The sequence below is a fragment of the Chiroxiphia lanceolata genome, chromosome 17 (genome assembly GCF_009829145.1).
Source record: "Chiroxiphia lanceolata isolate bChiLan1 chromosome 17, bChiLan1.pri, whole genome shotgun sequence".
In the NCBI taxonomy this organism is placed as follows: domain Eukaryota; kingdom Metazoa; phylum Chordata; class Aves; order Passeriformes; family Pipridae; genus Chiroxiphia; species Chiroxiphia lanceolata.
The window spans coordinates 11,589,698-11,606,778 of record NC_045653.1 but is presented as its reverse complement, the minus strand read 5'-3'; the positions used below and the strand labels follow the sequence as shown (position 1 = coordinate 11,606,778).

The following is a 17,081-nucleotide window of genomic DNA, read 5'->3' as shown; positions in this document are numbered from 1 at the left end:
AAGCATCTGGATCTCATCTGGGAAGAGAGATCCTGCCTGGGCAGCCTCTGAACAAACAGGACCATTATTCCTTTTGCATTTCTTCACAGCACCAGTGTCCTCCTTTCCAGGTCTCCATGACGTGGTTCAGCTACTTCCCCACAGAGGTTAAGGATCATCTTTTCCAAGGTTTATATTTTGCACATTTTTTTTTTCCCTGAAAATGAAAAATAGTTCAGCCAAGATCTTCCCCATCCACTAATGAGAGGAGAAGGGCTGGTTCCCTCTGACTGAGCTGGCAGGGAGAGGCTGTTCCAGGTGAAGGTCTGGACTGTCACACAACCCACATTTTGCAAACCTCTCCTCCCTCTCCAAACTCCTGCTTTATAAGAACTCAGGGTTTACCCCAGGGAGCCAAACACCAGGATGATGATCCAGTGTAAGATAACACCTTTATTTACCATCCCTGTACCCCGACACAGGCACTGCAGCTGCACCAAACCCTCGCAATCCCTCCGCAACCTGAACAAGAAATAAATGTTTCTCTTTAAAATTACAAACCACCGCTCCCCCCCCTCCCCCCTCCGTTTCCTCTGCTCTGTTTTTAGAAGAACCTGGTGCAGCAGTGCTGGAGGCAGCCTGGCTGCAGCCTGGTCAGGTGGGGTCACTGGTGCAGAGGAGCAGCCCCAGGAGATGCGGAGCCAGCGCCAGCGGGAGCTGAGTCATGTTTGCTGTGGACACGGGCACCTGCTGACTCACACTCCTCCTCTGGGCTGGGAGCCTTCCAGCCCTTCTCTCCCAGCAGGTAACACTGCTGCAACCAACAGCTCTTAAACAAGGGAAAATAATCTCATTTGGCACACAGTTGACACTGCTCTTCCACGTAGGAAAGATGTGTTTACAGGAAATAATGATGACACGGTATTCCATGTATTTATGAAGAGACCTGAACCTTTATTGTCCCCACAGGTTATCCAACACTCTCATTTTACAATCTCTACAAAGTAATTTCTTTTGCAGCTTAACCTTGCATGACTGGTATCACGTTGAAGAGCTCACAGTCAGAAACAGGAGCAAAAACAGCTGTTACATTTTGTATGGGGTGCCATGAAGATCCAAAGGAATAACTCCGTGCTCTCCAGCCCATTCTCCACAAAGACAATTTATAATCCAGCCCACTCCCTACAATCAAAGACAGTTTATAATCCAGGGAAGTTCAGCTCATGGAGTTTAAAGGCTGGTGACCAAAACAGCAACACCCACGAGCTCCCCTAACCCAACACCAAGACAGAGAAGGTAACACATTTTGAGAACAGCACAGATAACACAATGTTTAATTCACAACAAGTTTTCCGTTCCTTTTAAAATCAGAACTTCTGCACACAAACCAATTGTGCAGCTGGCTAAGGATAGATAATTTTAAAGTTACAACAAAAGAAGACATATCCTGTTCTACATCTACACAGTGACCATCTGACAGCGTGAGATGCAGCAAAAAAGCAGAGAGATATGTGTAAAATATTTCGTTCCTGCCTTCTCCCTCATGTAACCGCATAAAACATTTTTTGCAAAATTTGGAGGTCCAGGTAAACCATGCCTTGTTAAAACACCTGGGTCTTAGAAACTGAGTAATTCATCAATCCAGAGCAGTTCGCTGCAATCACACACGTGTGGAACCAACCCTCGGCCTGAGCACCTGGAATGCTGATGGAGCCGTTCCATGAATACACTGACAGGGGGCTGAAGGGTGGGAGCATCGCGCCGAAGAAAAGCTGGGAACAAAGGAGCGGCACGTTCACCCCAAACAAAAGAGACCCGTCAGAATTCATTACTGCTCCTAAGGCAGGAGCCACAAGGCTCGACACAGAGCGGCAGAACCCCTCCCACCTTAAAGGCTGAGGGTTTCACAAAGCCTCCTGCCGTGTTCTGCCCTCTCCCTGCAGCACCGCCCAGCACAAAGCCCAGCGGGGTCCCGGACACCGCCCGGCCAAGGGCAGCGCTCATCACACGCTCCCGAATCCTTAAAAAGGGGAGAAACGCCAGTCCCGGGCGGCCCCGGCGCGGGGCACCCGCACACGGCTGGGAGGCCTTGGAAATGCAGTTTTTAGCGACCGGAGAGCCGATTTCTGCCTCTTCGGGGCCCCACCTCGGCCAACGCCCCGAGGGAAGCGGCTGCGGGACCCTCCGGCTGAACCACCTGTCGGAGGAGCGGGGCCTGCTTCCCTCAGGTGCGGCAGGGCCCAAACCCCACCGGGCTTGGACCGCTCCTGCCCGGGGCCCCTTAGAAGACACGGCACCAGCCCCCGGGCCGCGCTCGCTCCCCGAGCCCGGAATCCCCCGGGACCCGCCCCACGCCCGAGTCCGGGGCCGCCATGGCCACCGCCTCCCCTGGCCGTTACCAGGGCAACAGCGCCGCTCTCGCGAGAGCGCCCGCCGGAAGTCACGCGCGGAGCGTGAGTGGGGCGGCTACGTTACACGGGCGCGGGGATTGCGAACGGCGGAGCCGGAGGTGCGGGAATAGGGGAAGACCGGGACTCGGGAATGGGGGAGTGTGGGAATACCGGGACACGGGAGTACGGGAATGGGGAAGTGTGGGAATACCGGGACACGGGAGTATGGGAATGGGGGAATGTGTGAATACCAGGACTCGGGAATAGGGGGATATGGGAATACCGGAACGTGCGCCAGAGCGGGTGGAGGGGACCGGGAACATGGAAACCCGGGCCCCGAGTGCCCCTGAGCCTCCTGCCCGGCCCGCCGGTACCGCCCCGTCCCAGATTGCGTGTGACCTGATTGTCCCTTCGGTGCCAGGAGGGGCCGACAAGAAAGGTGGAGGGAGCCTGTTTAGAGGGGTCTGGAGTGACAGGACAAGGGGGAATGGATTCACACTGACAAAGAGTAGGGTTAGATTGGGTGTTAGGAAGGAATTCTTCCCTGTGAGGGTGGTGAGGCCCGAGCCCAGGTTGGCCAGGGAAGCTGTGGCTGCTCCATCCCTGGAAGTGTTCAACCAGGTTGGATGGGACTTGGAGCAACCTGGTCTAGTGGAAGGTGTCCCTACCCATGGCCGGGGGTTGAAACAAGATGATCTTTAAGGTCCCTTCCAACCCAAAACAGTCTGTGATTCTGTCACTCCGATAACACCGTGGCAACAGGATCAGTCACAGCCTGTGTTTCCTTGCAGGCACTGACAGGACCATGCCCAGGATCACTCTGAACGGCATCACAGTGGATTTTCCCTTCCAACCCTACCCATGCCAGGAAGCCTACATGGCCAAGGTGCTGGAGTGCCTGCAGAAGGTGGGTCCGTGCTGCCTCCCTGGGGGCAATTTGGCTCATTTGCCCACTGTACAAAATGATTTCTCTAAGAAGAAGTTGTCACAATTCAAGTTTCCTTTATGTTGTCTGTTTGCTACCTTTTCCAAGTTTTCTGTGACCTTTTGCTTCTATTTTTATTTTACTCTATGGTTATTGAAAACCGAGGTGGCAAGTGACAGTCAGTTGAAATATATATAGGATGTCCCTCCCTAATTAGGGAAAAGGAAATAAAACTGAGCAAGTAGTACTTGTATTCGTGCAGTCTGTCCTTGGCTGTCTGGGCTGTCATGGAATTGTGGATGATTTGGGTTGGAAGGGCCTCATTAAGTTGGTTAGAGGGTCCTACAGGTCGTGCATGGATGATGACCTCGTGTGTGTGTGTGTGTGTGTGTTCCTTGGCAGGGGCTGCCAGCTGGTGTTTGCTTTTTGCAGAGGACGTGCAGTACCGCACCAAGACCTGTTCTAGCTGAACCTCCAAATTACTCACTTATTCCCTTATTATTTTATTTCTGTCCAATAAAGAAGGTGAATGGCATTTTGGAGAGCCCTACAGGCACGGGGAAGACCCTCTGCCTGCTGTGTTCCACCCTGGCTTGGCGGGAGCACTTCAAGGACACCATCTCAGCCCGGAAAATCGCTCAGCGTCTGCACGGGGCGGAGCTGTTTCTCGACAGACCCCTGTCCTCCTGGGGCACTGCTGCCACAGATGGCGAGGTCCCGAGTGAGTACCACCACCTTTACCCTCAGGGATGTCAGTCAACACTTGCTTTTGTCTATCTTTTATGATAAATACATGATTATAGAAGTTACGGAGCTGTTGTTGAGCGGCTGAAGCACAGTTTCACCACTTTGTAGGTTTTTCAGGGGTGTTTCACATGGTTTTAATTTTTTCTTACAACGTTAGAAACTCATTTAGCTCGTCTGGTGGGTGTGAGTTGTTAGATGACAGAATTTCCTGCTGTCTCTACAAGGCAAACTGTTACCATAGTACCAGCTGGGAAAAGAGGCTAAGAATATCCCTAGTTCTTCTGTCCCTGCTCCTAATGTTTTTCTGCTTTTTTCCTCTTCTGTTTGGCAGCTTATTACACTGACATTCCGAAAATAATTTATGCCTCCAGAACTCACTCCCAACTTACACAAGTCATTAATGAGTTGAAGAACACAGTCTACAGGCAAGTATGATTTACAGTAGTGTTGCTATTCAAAGAAAAGGTGGACAAACCCATCTGATGTAGTTATCATTTGAAATTCTGTGGATGGATATAAAAAGCTATATCCAGAGAAATGTCATTCCCTTACTGTGCATGAATAGAACCTGGATTTCATTGTTGTTGGGTCTGGTTTATTTTAATACTCCACAGCTTCTCTTATCTTCTTCAATCATAGAATTTTCTGAATTTAGTATGGTTTTGGTTCTTCACTTGGCACATTTACTTACAGAATTACCTTTTTTAATTCCCTTTCTTTATATTCTCCCGGGGGCATTTCTTTAAGGCAGCAGGAAGCTGTTACCAAGCTGAATTCCTCAGGCTGATGTAAATCTATGAAGAACTTTGTGGGTTTGTTGTACCAATGCCTGTCACAGTTTTCAGCTGTTGACCTGCCAGTGTGTGGCCGAGCTCTTTGGACAGGCAGTAGTTATTTGTTTATATAGTTCTTGTAAAGATACAACCTTGTGATAAGCAAAAAAAAAAAAATATTGTGAATGTTTGTAGAGCATCAGTTCTGTCACAAGCTTACTCTGAACATCTCCACTAGCTCAAATTGTCTTGTAATGGATGACAGGCCCAGCTGACTGGGCTGAACTGTAATAACAGAACCCAGACTTTGTGGTGGATGGTGTAAAATACTGCTGTTACTCCTGCTGTGAGCTGCTGCTGCTGCTTATTAACGCGCTCTGCTGCCACAGAAATGCAGTGCCAGAAAGCCAAATAACATGTACAGCAGTTACAGACAGACTAATTTACTTGTTCTGGTTTTTACCCTTGTTTTGGGCTCATCTGTTTCTCCTGAATCTTTCGCTTTTGATACTTTGAATCTAGACACTTGCAACTCTGTTCTTCTTTCTTGCCTTGTTTTTAACATCGGGTTTGTGTATCCTGTTTGAACAGGCCGAAGATATGTGTGTTGGGATCCAGAGAGCAGCTTTGCATCAATCCTGAAGTGAAGAGACAGGAGAACAAACACATGCAGGTGAGATCAGAGCCTAGAGAGGATGTACAGGGAGAACACGGAGGCTTTTGTGTCACTTGTGTGTCATTCTTCACTCTGGCGTTGTTTAAACTACTGGGGGCAGTAGGGAAACACAAGATTTGTAAATGTGGTTCAAGGAACTTCTAGTTTCTAGTTTTGTGAGTGCAAAATATGATTCTGAGTCTCTGGTGACATTTTCCGTCCAGAGAAGGATCACAGAATCACAGATGTTGCTGTGTAGAACATGACAGTTAATATTTTGTGCTTCACTTTCTGACCTGCCTTTTAAGTGTTTGTCAAGAGCGATAATAATTTAAAAAGAAGTGCTTCAGTTATTGATTTACCTGTTATTAAGGATTAACAGTTTTGAAAAGTACTAATGACAAAACAGCAAAATTGTCTCAGAGCATCTGAGTGTTCTGTGCTGCAAAAAAGAGGGCCTGACTTGCAATGTGGACGGAGGGACACGTGATTTTAAAACTGAAGAATTGTAATTAGCCTTATTAATTATCTGGTACTAGAGAAAATTGGTATCTCCTCACCCCTTAACCTGCTTCTCTCAGTGCTTGACAAGCTGTGCCACTGTGGGCTAAACCAGACTTTGTTTTGCAGATCCACATGTGCCGAATGAAAGTGATGGCTCGTGCTTGTCACTTCTATAACAATGTGGAAGGTGAGTTGGGCTCACCTTTACTTCACCAGGAAGCAAAGCCACATTTTCTGGGGAGGGAGAGGTTTGCTAGGCACATAGAAAAGTTTGGAAGAGTTGGCAGAATCTATCTGTGTTTTGCTCTGTGTTACTGTCTTTCAAGAATGAGATGTTAGTGGGTGAGTGTGATGATCAGAGTAACAACAAGTCTTTGTGTGATACCTTTACCTAAGCTGATGGCTTTAATGTCATGTTTTACAGAAAAGAGTACAGAGAAAGAACTGATTGAACCAATCATGGATATTGAAGACTTGGTTAAAAATGGAAACAAGCACAGGTGAAGGATCCCCTCTGACCTTCCTCCCCATGACTTGTGAAAATAATGAACACTACTTTTCTGCTCGCTCTTATTATTACCTTTGTATATCATAGTTCATGAATGTTGAATGCAATCTTAATATTTCTGCAAGTATTATAGTTTGTATTACTTTTTTTTTCAACAGAGCTTGTCCTTATTATCTCTCTCGAAGCCTGAAGCAGCAAGCAGACATTATTTTTATGCCTTACAACTATTTACTAGACTCAAAGGTAATATATGTATTTGCTTTTAAATACAATTGTACTTCTGTTTGTTTTATATTAGCTTTTAGTGCATAAGCTATGAAGAATGATGCCTAGCAAGTGGATGCATTACGTGGATACTTCAAAACTGATCAAACCTCAGTTCAAGTTCAGAACCACAGAGAGTGACATTTTGAGGGTTCTCTGTAAATTCTTTCCTACAGTTAAGAAATTTTTTGTTTGTTTGAGATGTTTAGATTTCTGTAGAATTAGCTTTGTAGAATGTGGTGCCCTTCTGGTTGGGGATATTCACCTTCTGGACACAAACCTTCAGTCACACACTATGCAGTATTTTTGCATGTATCCTGAGACATTTTTGTTTCTGCAGCAGCTGCATGATTTCTAGAATAAGGAAACTTCAGTAGAGATTGGACATATCCCTTGGAAGTAATTATTTTTTACTACAACAAAAGTATTGTAGTAAGTTGTCCATATTTCATGGAAAATGAAACCTCTGAAAACTCTGTTGAGGAAACTAATGTGCTGACATCTTCATGCAACTTGGAGTAATTTATGAATTATAGCAAAATCCAGATTACGTTCCACTGCTGCAGAGGGACCAAATGTTTAATAAATTAAAAACTAAATTTAAAAAATATCCTAAACACCCTAAGCAAAGAAGCACTGTGAAATGAGGTGACATGGTGTGTGGTACTGGTGGGGATGTTTTCAGAGTATCCACTTCTTGCAAAGGCAACAAAATTTGTCAATACAAGGCAAATACCCTGCTTCCCACTCCACTCCTGTTGCCAAAAATAGTAGCTGAAATGAATTCTGTTAAACTTGTACATTCCAGTATGGTACATCTGAGTTTTTTTGTTTATAACAAGTCATAACCTCTGTAAACTTTCACATGATGCATTTTTAACAGAGAAAGTGATTCTGTGGTTTCTATATTGATTAGCCACAACCTTTACTTGCTGTTTTTTCAAAGGGAAAAACCAACCCAGCTTCAAAGTAGATGAAAACCCAAATGTATCTCATCATCCAATTTCCCAACCAATCAAATCCATACTTCTCAATGGCCTTTTTGTCCAGTCCCTTGTTCTCTTTTTTTGTCTTTAGAGTCGGAAAGCTCACAACTTAGACCTGAAGGGGGCTGTGGTAATACTTGATGAAGCTCACAATGTGGTAAGTTGTTCTGGTCTGTTGCCATTTTTCATCCACAGAGAAAATAGACTTGTGTCCAATTACAAACAGTCTGTAAAATCTGTACTCATATATATGGTTTTGATATTCATTATCACAAACATTTCTTGTTTCCATGACAGTTAAAGGTTTGTGATTTAAGTTACAGTCCTTTGACACTGCTTTTTTTTGACACTGATTTTTTTACAAGGTGATAGTTTCTTTCTGAAAGGTGCATCTCCAAATTTATGAGGTGCTTATTTTCTTGGAGACTTCTCTTCCAGGGTCTAAGAAATCATGAAAAATCCATTCTTGAAGCTCAGCTGCGTCAGCTCCCCCAAGTGCAATAGATGGCAAACATGGCTCTTGTAATATTTCCAAGTCTTCACTCATAGAGGAAAACAAGAAAAAACAAATAGTGCAGCGTTGTGAGTTCTTCTTTTAACTGGCTCAAAACTGCAGCCCTTTGCCTAAATGATGAATTGCAAAGGAACTTGAAATATGTCCCTTTTTTCTGCCACATGAAGAACCTCCTAGTGGGATTTCTGCTGAACAGCTGTGGTTTCTGGTCTGATTGCATGTGTCCTTTCAGTAAACAGCCACACCAAGGTCTATTGTGCTTCACTAGAAAGTGAAGTTGAATGCATGATTGCATTCAGTATTTGCTCCTTTCACCAGAATATCTGTTTTTCTGTTGAAAAATGAATGGAAATCCAGACATAGTTGTTTGGGGTTTGGATTTTTTTTTTTTTCCCTTTGTAGTGTTTAAAAAGTACTAGTTGATGTGCCTGCATGCAGAAGTTAACTAGAACAGCTGCTCTTTTTGCAATAGTTCTCTGATGGTATTGCCTGTTCCAGGTTAATATGTGGAAACTTAGTGATTACCCCAAAATAAAATGGATTTATTTCTGATTAGATTGTTTACATATGCAGCTAGCTCAGCTTTTTTTTTTTCTTTATAACTTGTTTCTTCATAGCTATTGCAGTCAAATTTTTGTGTAGGTTAGACCTTACAATTTATCTTTGTTCCTTGGGGAAAATGATTCTTTTTGTGAATGAAAATTTCTGGCAGAACTGTATGTGAATTAATTTTTCAAAGTCAGACAGAGTTTTGTCAAATTTGTTGGTTATGAGTGTTTAAACCATTGCTTCTTTTTTAATAGAAAGTTAGTGTGTTTCCTTCCTTTTCTTTAATAGTATTTATTTATCCTACCATATGTTTTGGCCCAAGTTTTACATAGGAATAATAAACATTTTACTGTGGTTTTTTGTTTTTGTTTTCTTTTTCACGCTGTCCTTTCCCTTTATTCTCCACATCCTCATCTCTGCAAAATGAAGAGGGGCAAGGATCATGTCTTCCTATGAGCGAATATAGGGATTACAAGTATTTTTTAAGAGTGTGAGAGGGACCAGAAGTAGCTTTTTTGAAGGATGAACTGATTCTCTAAGTAAAAAAATTTCCTGTTTGAACAGTTTGTCATCAAACAATTACTGTCTGTACTCTGTAGAATATTAATAATATGGATGAGGCAAAATCTGTTCTGCATTTCAGAAAAAAAGGATACTTAGTAAAAGTCAGAGTCTTCAGGTGCTTATAAAATGTCCTCTGGCCTGAGCTGGAGATCAGAAATGAAATCAAGCCCAGTCATCTGGACTTCATCATCTCTGAAGTTGCCCGAGCAAACAGCACACAGAGCAGTCAGAAAAATTCTTCCATGGCTTATGTTTTAGGAGAAGTTGTGTGAGGAGTCCTCTTCTTTTGACCTGACTCCCTGTGATTTGGCTTCGGCGATGGATGTGATAAACATCATCCTGGAGGAACAAGCCAAAGTCGTTCAACAGAATGAAATCAATGCTGAATTCAACATGGAGTTGGCCAGTTCAGGTTTGTTGGCAACCACAAATCGCTGTTCCTCTGGGATTATAGGGTGCCACTGGAAAATACTTCTAGGGAAAGTTTCTGGGAAGTTTACACTCTCGTTAGTAGATAAATTATTGTTAATTAGTAATTGCTGCCAGACACGGAAAGGTTTGATGAAACCAATGTGGCATGAGGGGTCATGGGAAATAAGAGGGAGGGGAACACAGAAGATGTCTTTCCATACACACAGTTCTAACCTTCATAGTTGTAATTTGTGAAAAGGCACAAAGAAACTGGGAATGAAATAGGTGTGAAACAACCTCTTTGAAATCTTTCCTTTCTTCAACAGGACTGAACATGGAACTCGAAGATATAGCAAAGATCAAGAGTAAGCTTCTGTCTTGTGTTGTTGAAAACCATTGTTGAAACAGGCTCAAAAAGTCAGGAACTATAAATCAAACTCATGTAGCATTTCTGTAGACCTTGCTTGTAACGCTGACATTCATGGAAGCTTAAGTTGTCTGGCTTCTTCCAAGAATTTTGTGAAGTGTTTAGTTAATTTTTTCTCAAGAAGAGAGATTTGGCAGATAAATGCATTGCTTCCTTCTTTGCTAGAAATTCCCTTGTTTTCCGATCTTGGAATTACATTAGTTGCATCATTCTGCTGGAACAGCATGATGCTACCTGAAGTTAACAGAAAGAGCTTGAGATGTCTCATGTTTACAAAGCATTTCCAAACCTAACTTTCCCTGTCTATAAAGAAGAGTTTAACATTTATCTTGTGACTTAAGCTTCATCTAGGAATTGAGATCATGGAAGTTCTTAGAGTCGAATATGAATATTTAAAGACGATACCTAGGAAATTGGTTCTGATCATTTTGATTTGTTTACAGACTGAAGAGAACAGCTGGGCTGCTGTCTTTGGTAACAGCCTTTGTAATAAAGTACATTTGAAAAAGAGGCTTAGATATGTACCAGAAGTTAGTTTCTGTGCACCCTGACTTTTTCCCCTCTCGATTCTCTTGAAGAAATTCTTCTTCAACTAGAAAGTGCTATTGATGCAGTGGAGCTGCCACTGAATGGTAATGGAGTCACCAAAGAGGGAAGGTAAATTTCTTCTCATTAATAAGTTTACATGTTAAATGTACAGCGAATTCTAGACCCAGGTGGAGCTGGGTGAGCTGTTGGGCTCTAGCACTATTCTAGTGTCTGGAAATAGTATTTATTCACAGCTTTGGGTTTCTTTAAATCCCCTGTCTGTGGTAATCATCATTTCTGGTGGATCTTACTGGTGTTTCAGGAGTGGATGTGTGTGTATGCCTTGGGTATTCTGAGCTGGAAGAAAGCTCCTTTCAATCTTGTGTCATGATTTAGGCACAGGTACCAATGCTGCAGTGAGCTGTTTGAGGCACCTCAGAGCTCTGCAAGTCTGTTCCCACCTAAACTAATGCCTGTTGCACATTGTAAAAATAATCACGGAAATTGCATGCAAATCTGCTTCTAAATTAATATGTTGGAGAGAAATCATGGAAAATGGGAGTGTTGTAATCAATGTGCTTTCTGTCATGTCAATATTATCCGCTCTATTTATAAGCAAACACTTAATCCCTGTAAAATTTTCTTTCTCATGGAGACAGAAACATGTTTTGCTGCTTGATGGTGAAATTGTTGTTATGAAAGAGTAACAGTAATTGTGTCCATGTGATTCTCTACAGTGTTTACCCATTTCTTCTTTTTCTTTGTAAATTGCAGCTACATCTTTGATCTGTTTGCAGAGGCTCAAATAACATTCCAGACCAAATCCTCCCTCTTGGAGTCACTGGAGCAAATTTTACAGTATCTTTCAGGCCGTAAGTGTATAAACTTGTTAGTTGTTTCACTCAGGCTTTTCTCTTTAGTGCAGGTGACTGGAAGTTTGCATTGTTAAGGGAGAGGAGGAGAAAGGCTTCTTTGTTTGGAATTAAATTGTAAAACTTTTAAAAACTAAAATCTGACTGTGAGAACCTGTGTCTCTTTATTAAGACTTGCAGCAGGGTCCTCTGCTTGGAAACATGTTTTTTGTCTGTCCATGCAACCAGAACTAATTTTAAGAAACACTTTGTGTCAAAACCTGGGTGTGTGCCAGCATGTGCGTGTGCATCCATAGAGGATTTTTGCACAGACACTATTTTTCTCCAAAACCAGGTGGATTGTGGAGTGAAGCTTGTTCACATTTTGCTGATGGCCCCTTTAGTGTTTCGAGTTCTTCCCTGGTAATGGAGTCAAGAAATAGAAATGTTGGGAATCACATAATGTGGGGTTTTTTTCCTTGATTTAACAAGCTTCTGTTCTGCTGTCTGCCAGCATCTTGTTCTTAGTTTGCCCTTCTGGAAAGAAAATTCTCCAACTTCTACACGTGTTAAGAAAATGATTTAGTTCTTACTGGCAGACTCTTCAGAAAAAAACATTGAAGGGACTAGAATAGACTGTCAGTTCTGCAAGTGCATCCTAGGACAACACATCTATCCTTCCTTTTTCTTTCCCCAGCATCTTTGTCCTTTTAGGCTGTTTGACAGGTGCATCTGTTGATCGTTTCTGCTCTCAAATCTCCACCATCCATGTATTTCATATGTTCCTTTAGCTGCTCCTCTAATTACTGTTTCAAGCACACTAGAGGTGATTGGGAAGGGCTATTTATAGCTGGAGCAAAGGGGTTTAGCAAGATTTTATTAGCAAAGGTTAATTTTCTCTCTGCATAATGGACTAGTCAGTTTTCTCTTCTTTTTTCCATGACACTAATATAAGATATGTGAGCTTTTGAAAAAAGTAACCAACGTTTAAATGTGTTTATCTTGGTTTTGATTAACTCCTATCCAATTTTTAGTTTAGAGAAGTTTATGTAATTTTCTCAGATGACAGTTTTCCAGTGTGTTACAATTTTCCTGGCGTGCAATGCCAATTTTTTGTTTCTCCTTGCATCTTGAATAATGATGAAAAACTTGAAATCATTGGTTTGTTCAGATAATAGTTTCAAGGCTTTGTATTCAGCATGTTGAGCTGCTCAGATAAGATGTGGATGTATACAAGAGGATGTATATTTGTATTGTAAGAGGAATTGTGTGTTTCTGTCTCCAGGTACTGGGGTATTTATCAATACATCTGGATTGCATAAACTCTCAGATATTATCCAGGTAAATAATTAATATGTCTTCTATAAACATCTGAAGGATAGAAGGGTTGGTTTAAAAGGTGTGGAAAGGCATTGGATCCGTTTTATTTTTGATGGTGTGTACACTTGTGCAGTGGTACAAGTCTATAGTTCTTGAGGAGAAAGCTGCTGCCTGATGGGATGGTCTAATGTGATTTTTGCACAGGTTGTTCTTTTGCATTTCTGGTCTCTCCTTTTGGAGATGCTGGATTTAAACTAGCCTGGATTTATCCTCCACCAGGTGGAGCTGGGTTATTGAGCTCTTTGCTTTTTAGCAGCAGCGTTTCAGAATACGAGACCTTCTCATGAAATAACAGGACAGGCTAAGGATAAAAAGCAAACAAAAGATAACTTAACTGCTTTTTTTTTTCATTTAATTATTAACTTAAGAGGTCTCTAAAACAAAAGTCTTTTCAGTGCTGCAGGAACCAAATGTGACACCTGTGGGTACCCACCTAATGCTTTCAGTCCTCTCCCTAGTGTGCACTTCCAAAACTTTGATTATGAAAATTCTGAGCCCCATAAAATTAGGGGGTACAGTGGGCCAGTGGCCTGTCCAACATATGTGTCCAGAGGGGCACCAGAGAATAACACCCTGTTTAAAACTAAAAATGAAGAAATATATTCAAACTTTGCAGGCCTGCATGACAAAGACAAGCTACCTGTCTGTGTTTTAAATGGTCCTGGTAGGTTTGCAATACTGAACTCTGAATGGATGGATGTTTGTGAGGGTGTATTTACAGTGGCATACACAGGATTTAATTTTTTTATGAGTGGTTAAACAAAACCTTTATGTATGTTCTGATACAGTAATTGCAATTTGTGTATGCTGGTACCAAAATGATTTATAGTGGGTGGTGATGTCACTGTTCTGAGGGCAAGGTGAGGTTGTGCCTAATTTAAATTGGTTTCTCAGAGATTCAAAACTGAGAGAGGAGAAAATTCAGAAGTAGGAGCGAGGTCTCCTGATCCCGGTGACCTGTGCTACAGGCCTGGGGATAATTGTCTGTGTGTGCTCTTTTAAGCTGTGGGTAGTGACTTGAATTTGGAAGAGAAGGCTCAGATCCCTTTTCTGCTGCTGAGGACATGCACATGGACAGTCACTGCAAATTATCTGCTATGGGATAATTTGCTATCCTGAGATATTTTAAAGTAGGACCAGGACAGAATTTTCGTTGGTTAAACGCAGTGCTTGCTGCTTGCAGAGCCTTGTCTTTGAGTCTTAATTTATCATCAACTTGTTTCAATTAGTAGTCAATTTTTTTCTTCCTTTTTGAAGAACACTTACCAAATTCACCATGTCTTTGGCTATTTTTCAGAAGTAAGTATTTCCAGGAATTGTATTTTTTTTTTCCCGCTGGTGGAGAACATCTTTCTTGTTTCAAATAACTGATATTATTATGAGCGTGGGTAATTCCTTTTAAATGTCTGAAGAAATTTTGTTTAGAAAAATTAACAGGGGTTATAAATATTTGAGAACCACAGCTGTTGTCATTGAAGTTGAACTGGAATGTCATATGTTTGAAACAGCATCATCCGTTGTCCTGAGGCATCACATACGGGAAAGGGGAAAAAGCATAACTGTTGATAGAAACTTTTAATTTAATGGACAGTTAGATATGATTACTTGATTGTTTTTCTAAGCAGAGGGTTATTAGGGTTGAGTATCACAGATGACATTTTGGTCTGAAGGAATGGAAAGAGTTCTTTTATGCTCGGTTGTGACTGTGATCTTGTGAATGTGTTCGTTTATCCACAGCTAGAGCCATGAACAGTGTGAATGATAATACTGTCATTTGTGTAGTTTGAATATATTTAGATACTGGCTTGTATTTTTAGAACAACGAGACAGCCATGTGGTTAGCAGGAGTCGCCTGTGAAAACCTTATTTATTCAAGAATCTCTGTCTTATTAAATAACAGGAGCAAGGAGCTATATTTAAGGTTATCACAGCAGTAACTTTTGTGAAGGTACTTCTCAGTGCAAAAACACATTTGGGATTTTGCTGGAAGCAAAAATCAAAAATATATATGTATCAAAAATAGCGTGGCCAGCAGGACCAGGGAGGTGATTGTTCCTCTGTGCTGGGCAATGGTGAGACCTCACCTCAAGTGTTGTGTCCAGTTCTGGGCCTCCTTGTGGCAAGAAGGATATTGAGGGCCTGGAGGTCCAGAAGAGGGAACGAAGCTGGGAAGAGTCTGGAGCAGCTGGAGCAGCTGAGGGAGCTGGGGAGGCTCAGCCTGGAGAGAAGGAGGCTCAGGGGGGACGTTCTTGCTCTCTACAACTCCCTGACAGGAGGAGGGAGCTGGGTGGGGTTGGACTCTGCTCCCAGGGAACAAAGGACAGGACAAAAGGAAAGAGCCTTAAGCTGTGCCAGGGGAGGCTCAGGTTGGACATCAGGAAAAACTGAGGAATTTTTTCGCAGAAGGGGCAGTCATGCATTGGAACAGAGTGCCCAGGGAGGAGGTGGAGTCACCATCCCTGAGGGTGTTCAGGGGAAGGCTGGATGTGGCACTCGGTGCTCTGGTCTGGTTGGTGCTGTGGGGGTCGGTCACAGGTTTCTCTTGATGGTCTTGGAGGTGTTTCCCAACCTCAGTGATTCTGTGATTCTGTTCACCTCCATTTTGCAGACAGTGTTCAACATCGATCTCCCAGAAGGCAGCTCAACAGGTTTCCTGCCACATCAGGCAATATCTAAATATTACAAGGTATGGGATGCTCTGTGTGCTGCGTTTTTCCTCTCTGCTGTTTCATCCCTGTGCTTAGTGTGTCCAAGATTCAGAAGGATGTGGACAATGTAGCAAATGGTAATATTAATTACAGGAAGGGAAAAAAAAACAGAACAAAAAAACCCCACCAAAGGAACTGTATTTAGTTTAGATTCTGAGAAGAAAAGGGAGCTACACAGCAATTTTTGAAGAAACTAAAATGAAATTAGGAAAGTGCAACAGATGTGAATTTTTGAAAACTTTGATACTGCATATTATGCAAGAATTGTTGTGTTCTTCCAATAATGTGTTCTTTTTAGTTTAGCTCATTGCCAAGCAAGTTCAACAGAACCACTGAACCTCCTTCCCCGAAACCGTTACAGTTTATTCAGAGTTTAGAACTTATGGGCCGTGCTGCTATAATGAATGTAAGGAACAGATCTTTTTCTAGATATCATATTAAGTTTAAAACTTGATGCTATTTTGGTTGCCAAATGAAGCAAGTCCAGAATAGTATTTTATTTCTAGCCTGCATGTTTTATGCTGGTGGAAATACCCAAATAATGAGATCCTTTGTTTCTGCTCAAAGCCACTCTCATAATCTGACTCAGAATGACTGGTTGAATGAACTTTTTTGGTTCTTAGAAAGTTATGAAACACTGGAAGCAAAACAGGAAAGAGGAAATAATACAGCCTTAGTAACACTGTAAGAGTGACGCTAATTACGTTAATTACTCTTAAGATGGGCTAGCTTTTTTGAATGATGAACTGCAAGTTCCTTTCTGTAGCCATTTCTAGAAATGTTTTTTATTTTCTTTCAGGTACATATTCATGTGGATAATGGTAATCAAAAGAAGAAACAAAGGACAGATCTCTGGAATTCATCATCTTCAAAAAATCAAGGTACAGGACAGATCTTGGTGAGGTTCATGCAAAAGCTGAGTTGAAAACTCCTTAACTGCTCCTTTCTGGTTCAAATAAAAGAAAACAAGCACAGCTCCATTGTGGATATGATAAGCTGGGGTGGTACTTTTTACTTTTATGATTACTTCTAAAGGTGAGGTGACATAAACCATCTCAGTGTAAAAATTTCTTGGTGCTTCGTGAACTGCTGGAGTTCTTCTTGGGCAGTTATTCCAGTGAAAGAAAATAATGTTCATGATGGAATGGTTGGTTGTATTGGTGTAGAGAAAATCTTCAGAGCAGCCCAAGAATGGGAAACCCTCCTTCAGGATTGATTCTGAGGTTTATGACATGTTCTGTTCTCCTCATACCAGCTGTATTCCTCTGCATAGCTGCTGTGCTAAACACAAAATTAGTGTTGAATAAGGCCTGTAACCACGTTTTTACAAGAAGGAGACTCATGTATAGCTACGATGCTGAAAAAGTGTGCCAAAGGTATTAAAAGAGTAAACTCCATGAATGTTCTCTGTTGAAATG

The 17,081-nt window shown here is 42.2% G+C and overlaps 1 protein-coding gene and 1 long non-coding RNA gene across 8 annotated transcripts in view; one reads left to right on the top strand and one right to left on the bottom strand.

The window, feature by feature from the left end:
• Positions 1-903: 903 nt before the first annotated feature.
• On the bottom strand, positions 904-2,313 carry LOC116795408. The gene is made up of 2 exons (XR_004360044.1): positions 2,126-2,313; positions 904-1,751 (listed from the first exon to the last, which is right to left on the bottom strand). It is a non-coding gene; the product is annotated as an uncharacterized LOC116795408 (long non-coding RNA).
• Positions 2,314-2,360: 47 nt separating this feature from the next.
• RTEL1 (regulator of telomere elongation helicase 1) overlaps positions 2,361-17,081 on the top strand; it is a 45,486-nt gene continuing 30,765 nt past the window's right edge. For 5 of the 7 annotated variants that reach the window (XM_032705107.1, XM_032705106.1, XM_032705105.1 and 2 more), the window contains exons 1-16: positions 2,430-2,488; positions 3,161-3,276; positions 3,817-4,015; positions 4,373-4,466; positions 5,406-5,487; positions 6,100-6,160; positions 6,398-6,473; positions 6,640-6,724; positions 7,823-7,888; positions 9,617-9,770; positions 10,096-10,134; positions 10,775-10,853; positions 11,499-11,596; positions 12,861-12,916; positions 15,564-15,641; positions 16,463-16,544. In XM_032705107.1, coding sequence (XP_032560998.1) covers positions 3,175-3,276; positions 3,817-4,015; positions 4,373-4,466; positions 5,406-5,487; positions 6,100-6,160; positions 6,398-6,473; positions 6,640-6,724; positions 7,823-7,888; positions 9,617-9,770; positions 10,096-10,134; positions 10,775-10,853; positions 11,499-11,596; positions 12,861-12,916; positions 15,564-15,641; positions 16,463-16,544 — 1,351 coding nt within the window. In that variant the 5' untranslated portion in view covers positions 2,430-2,488; positions 3,161-3,174. Of the gene's footprint in view, positions 2,489-3,160; positions 3,277-3,816; positions 4,016-4,372; positions 4,467-5,405; positions 5,488-6,099; positions 6,161-6,397; positions 6,474-6,639; positions 6,725-7,822; positions 7,889-9,616; positions 9,771-10,095; positions 10,135-10,774; positions 10,854-11,498; positions 11,597-12,860; positions 12,917-15,563; positions 15,642-16,462; positions 16,545-17,081 lie in introns of all 7 variants that reach the window. The other 2 variants (XM_032705104.1, XM_032705109.1) reach the window with 2 other exon arrangements.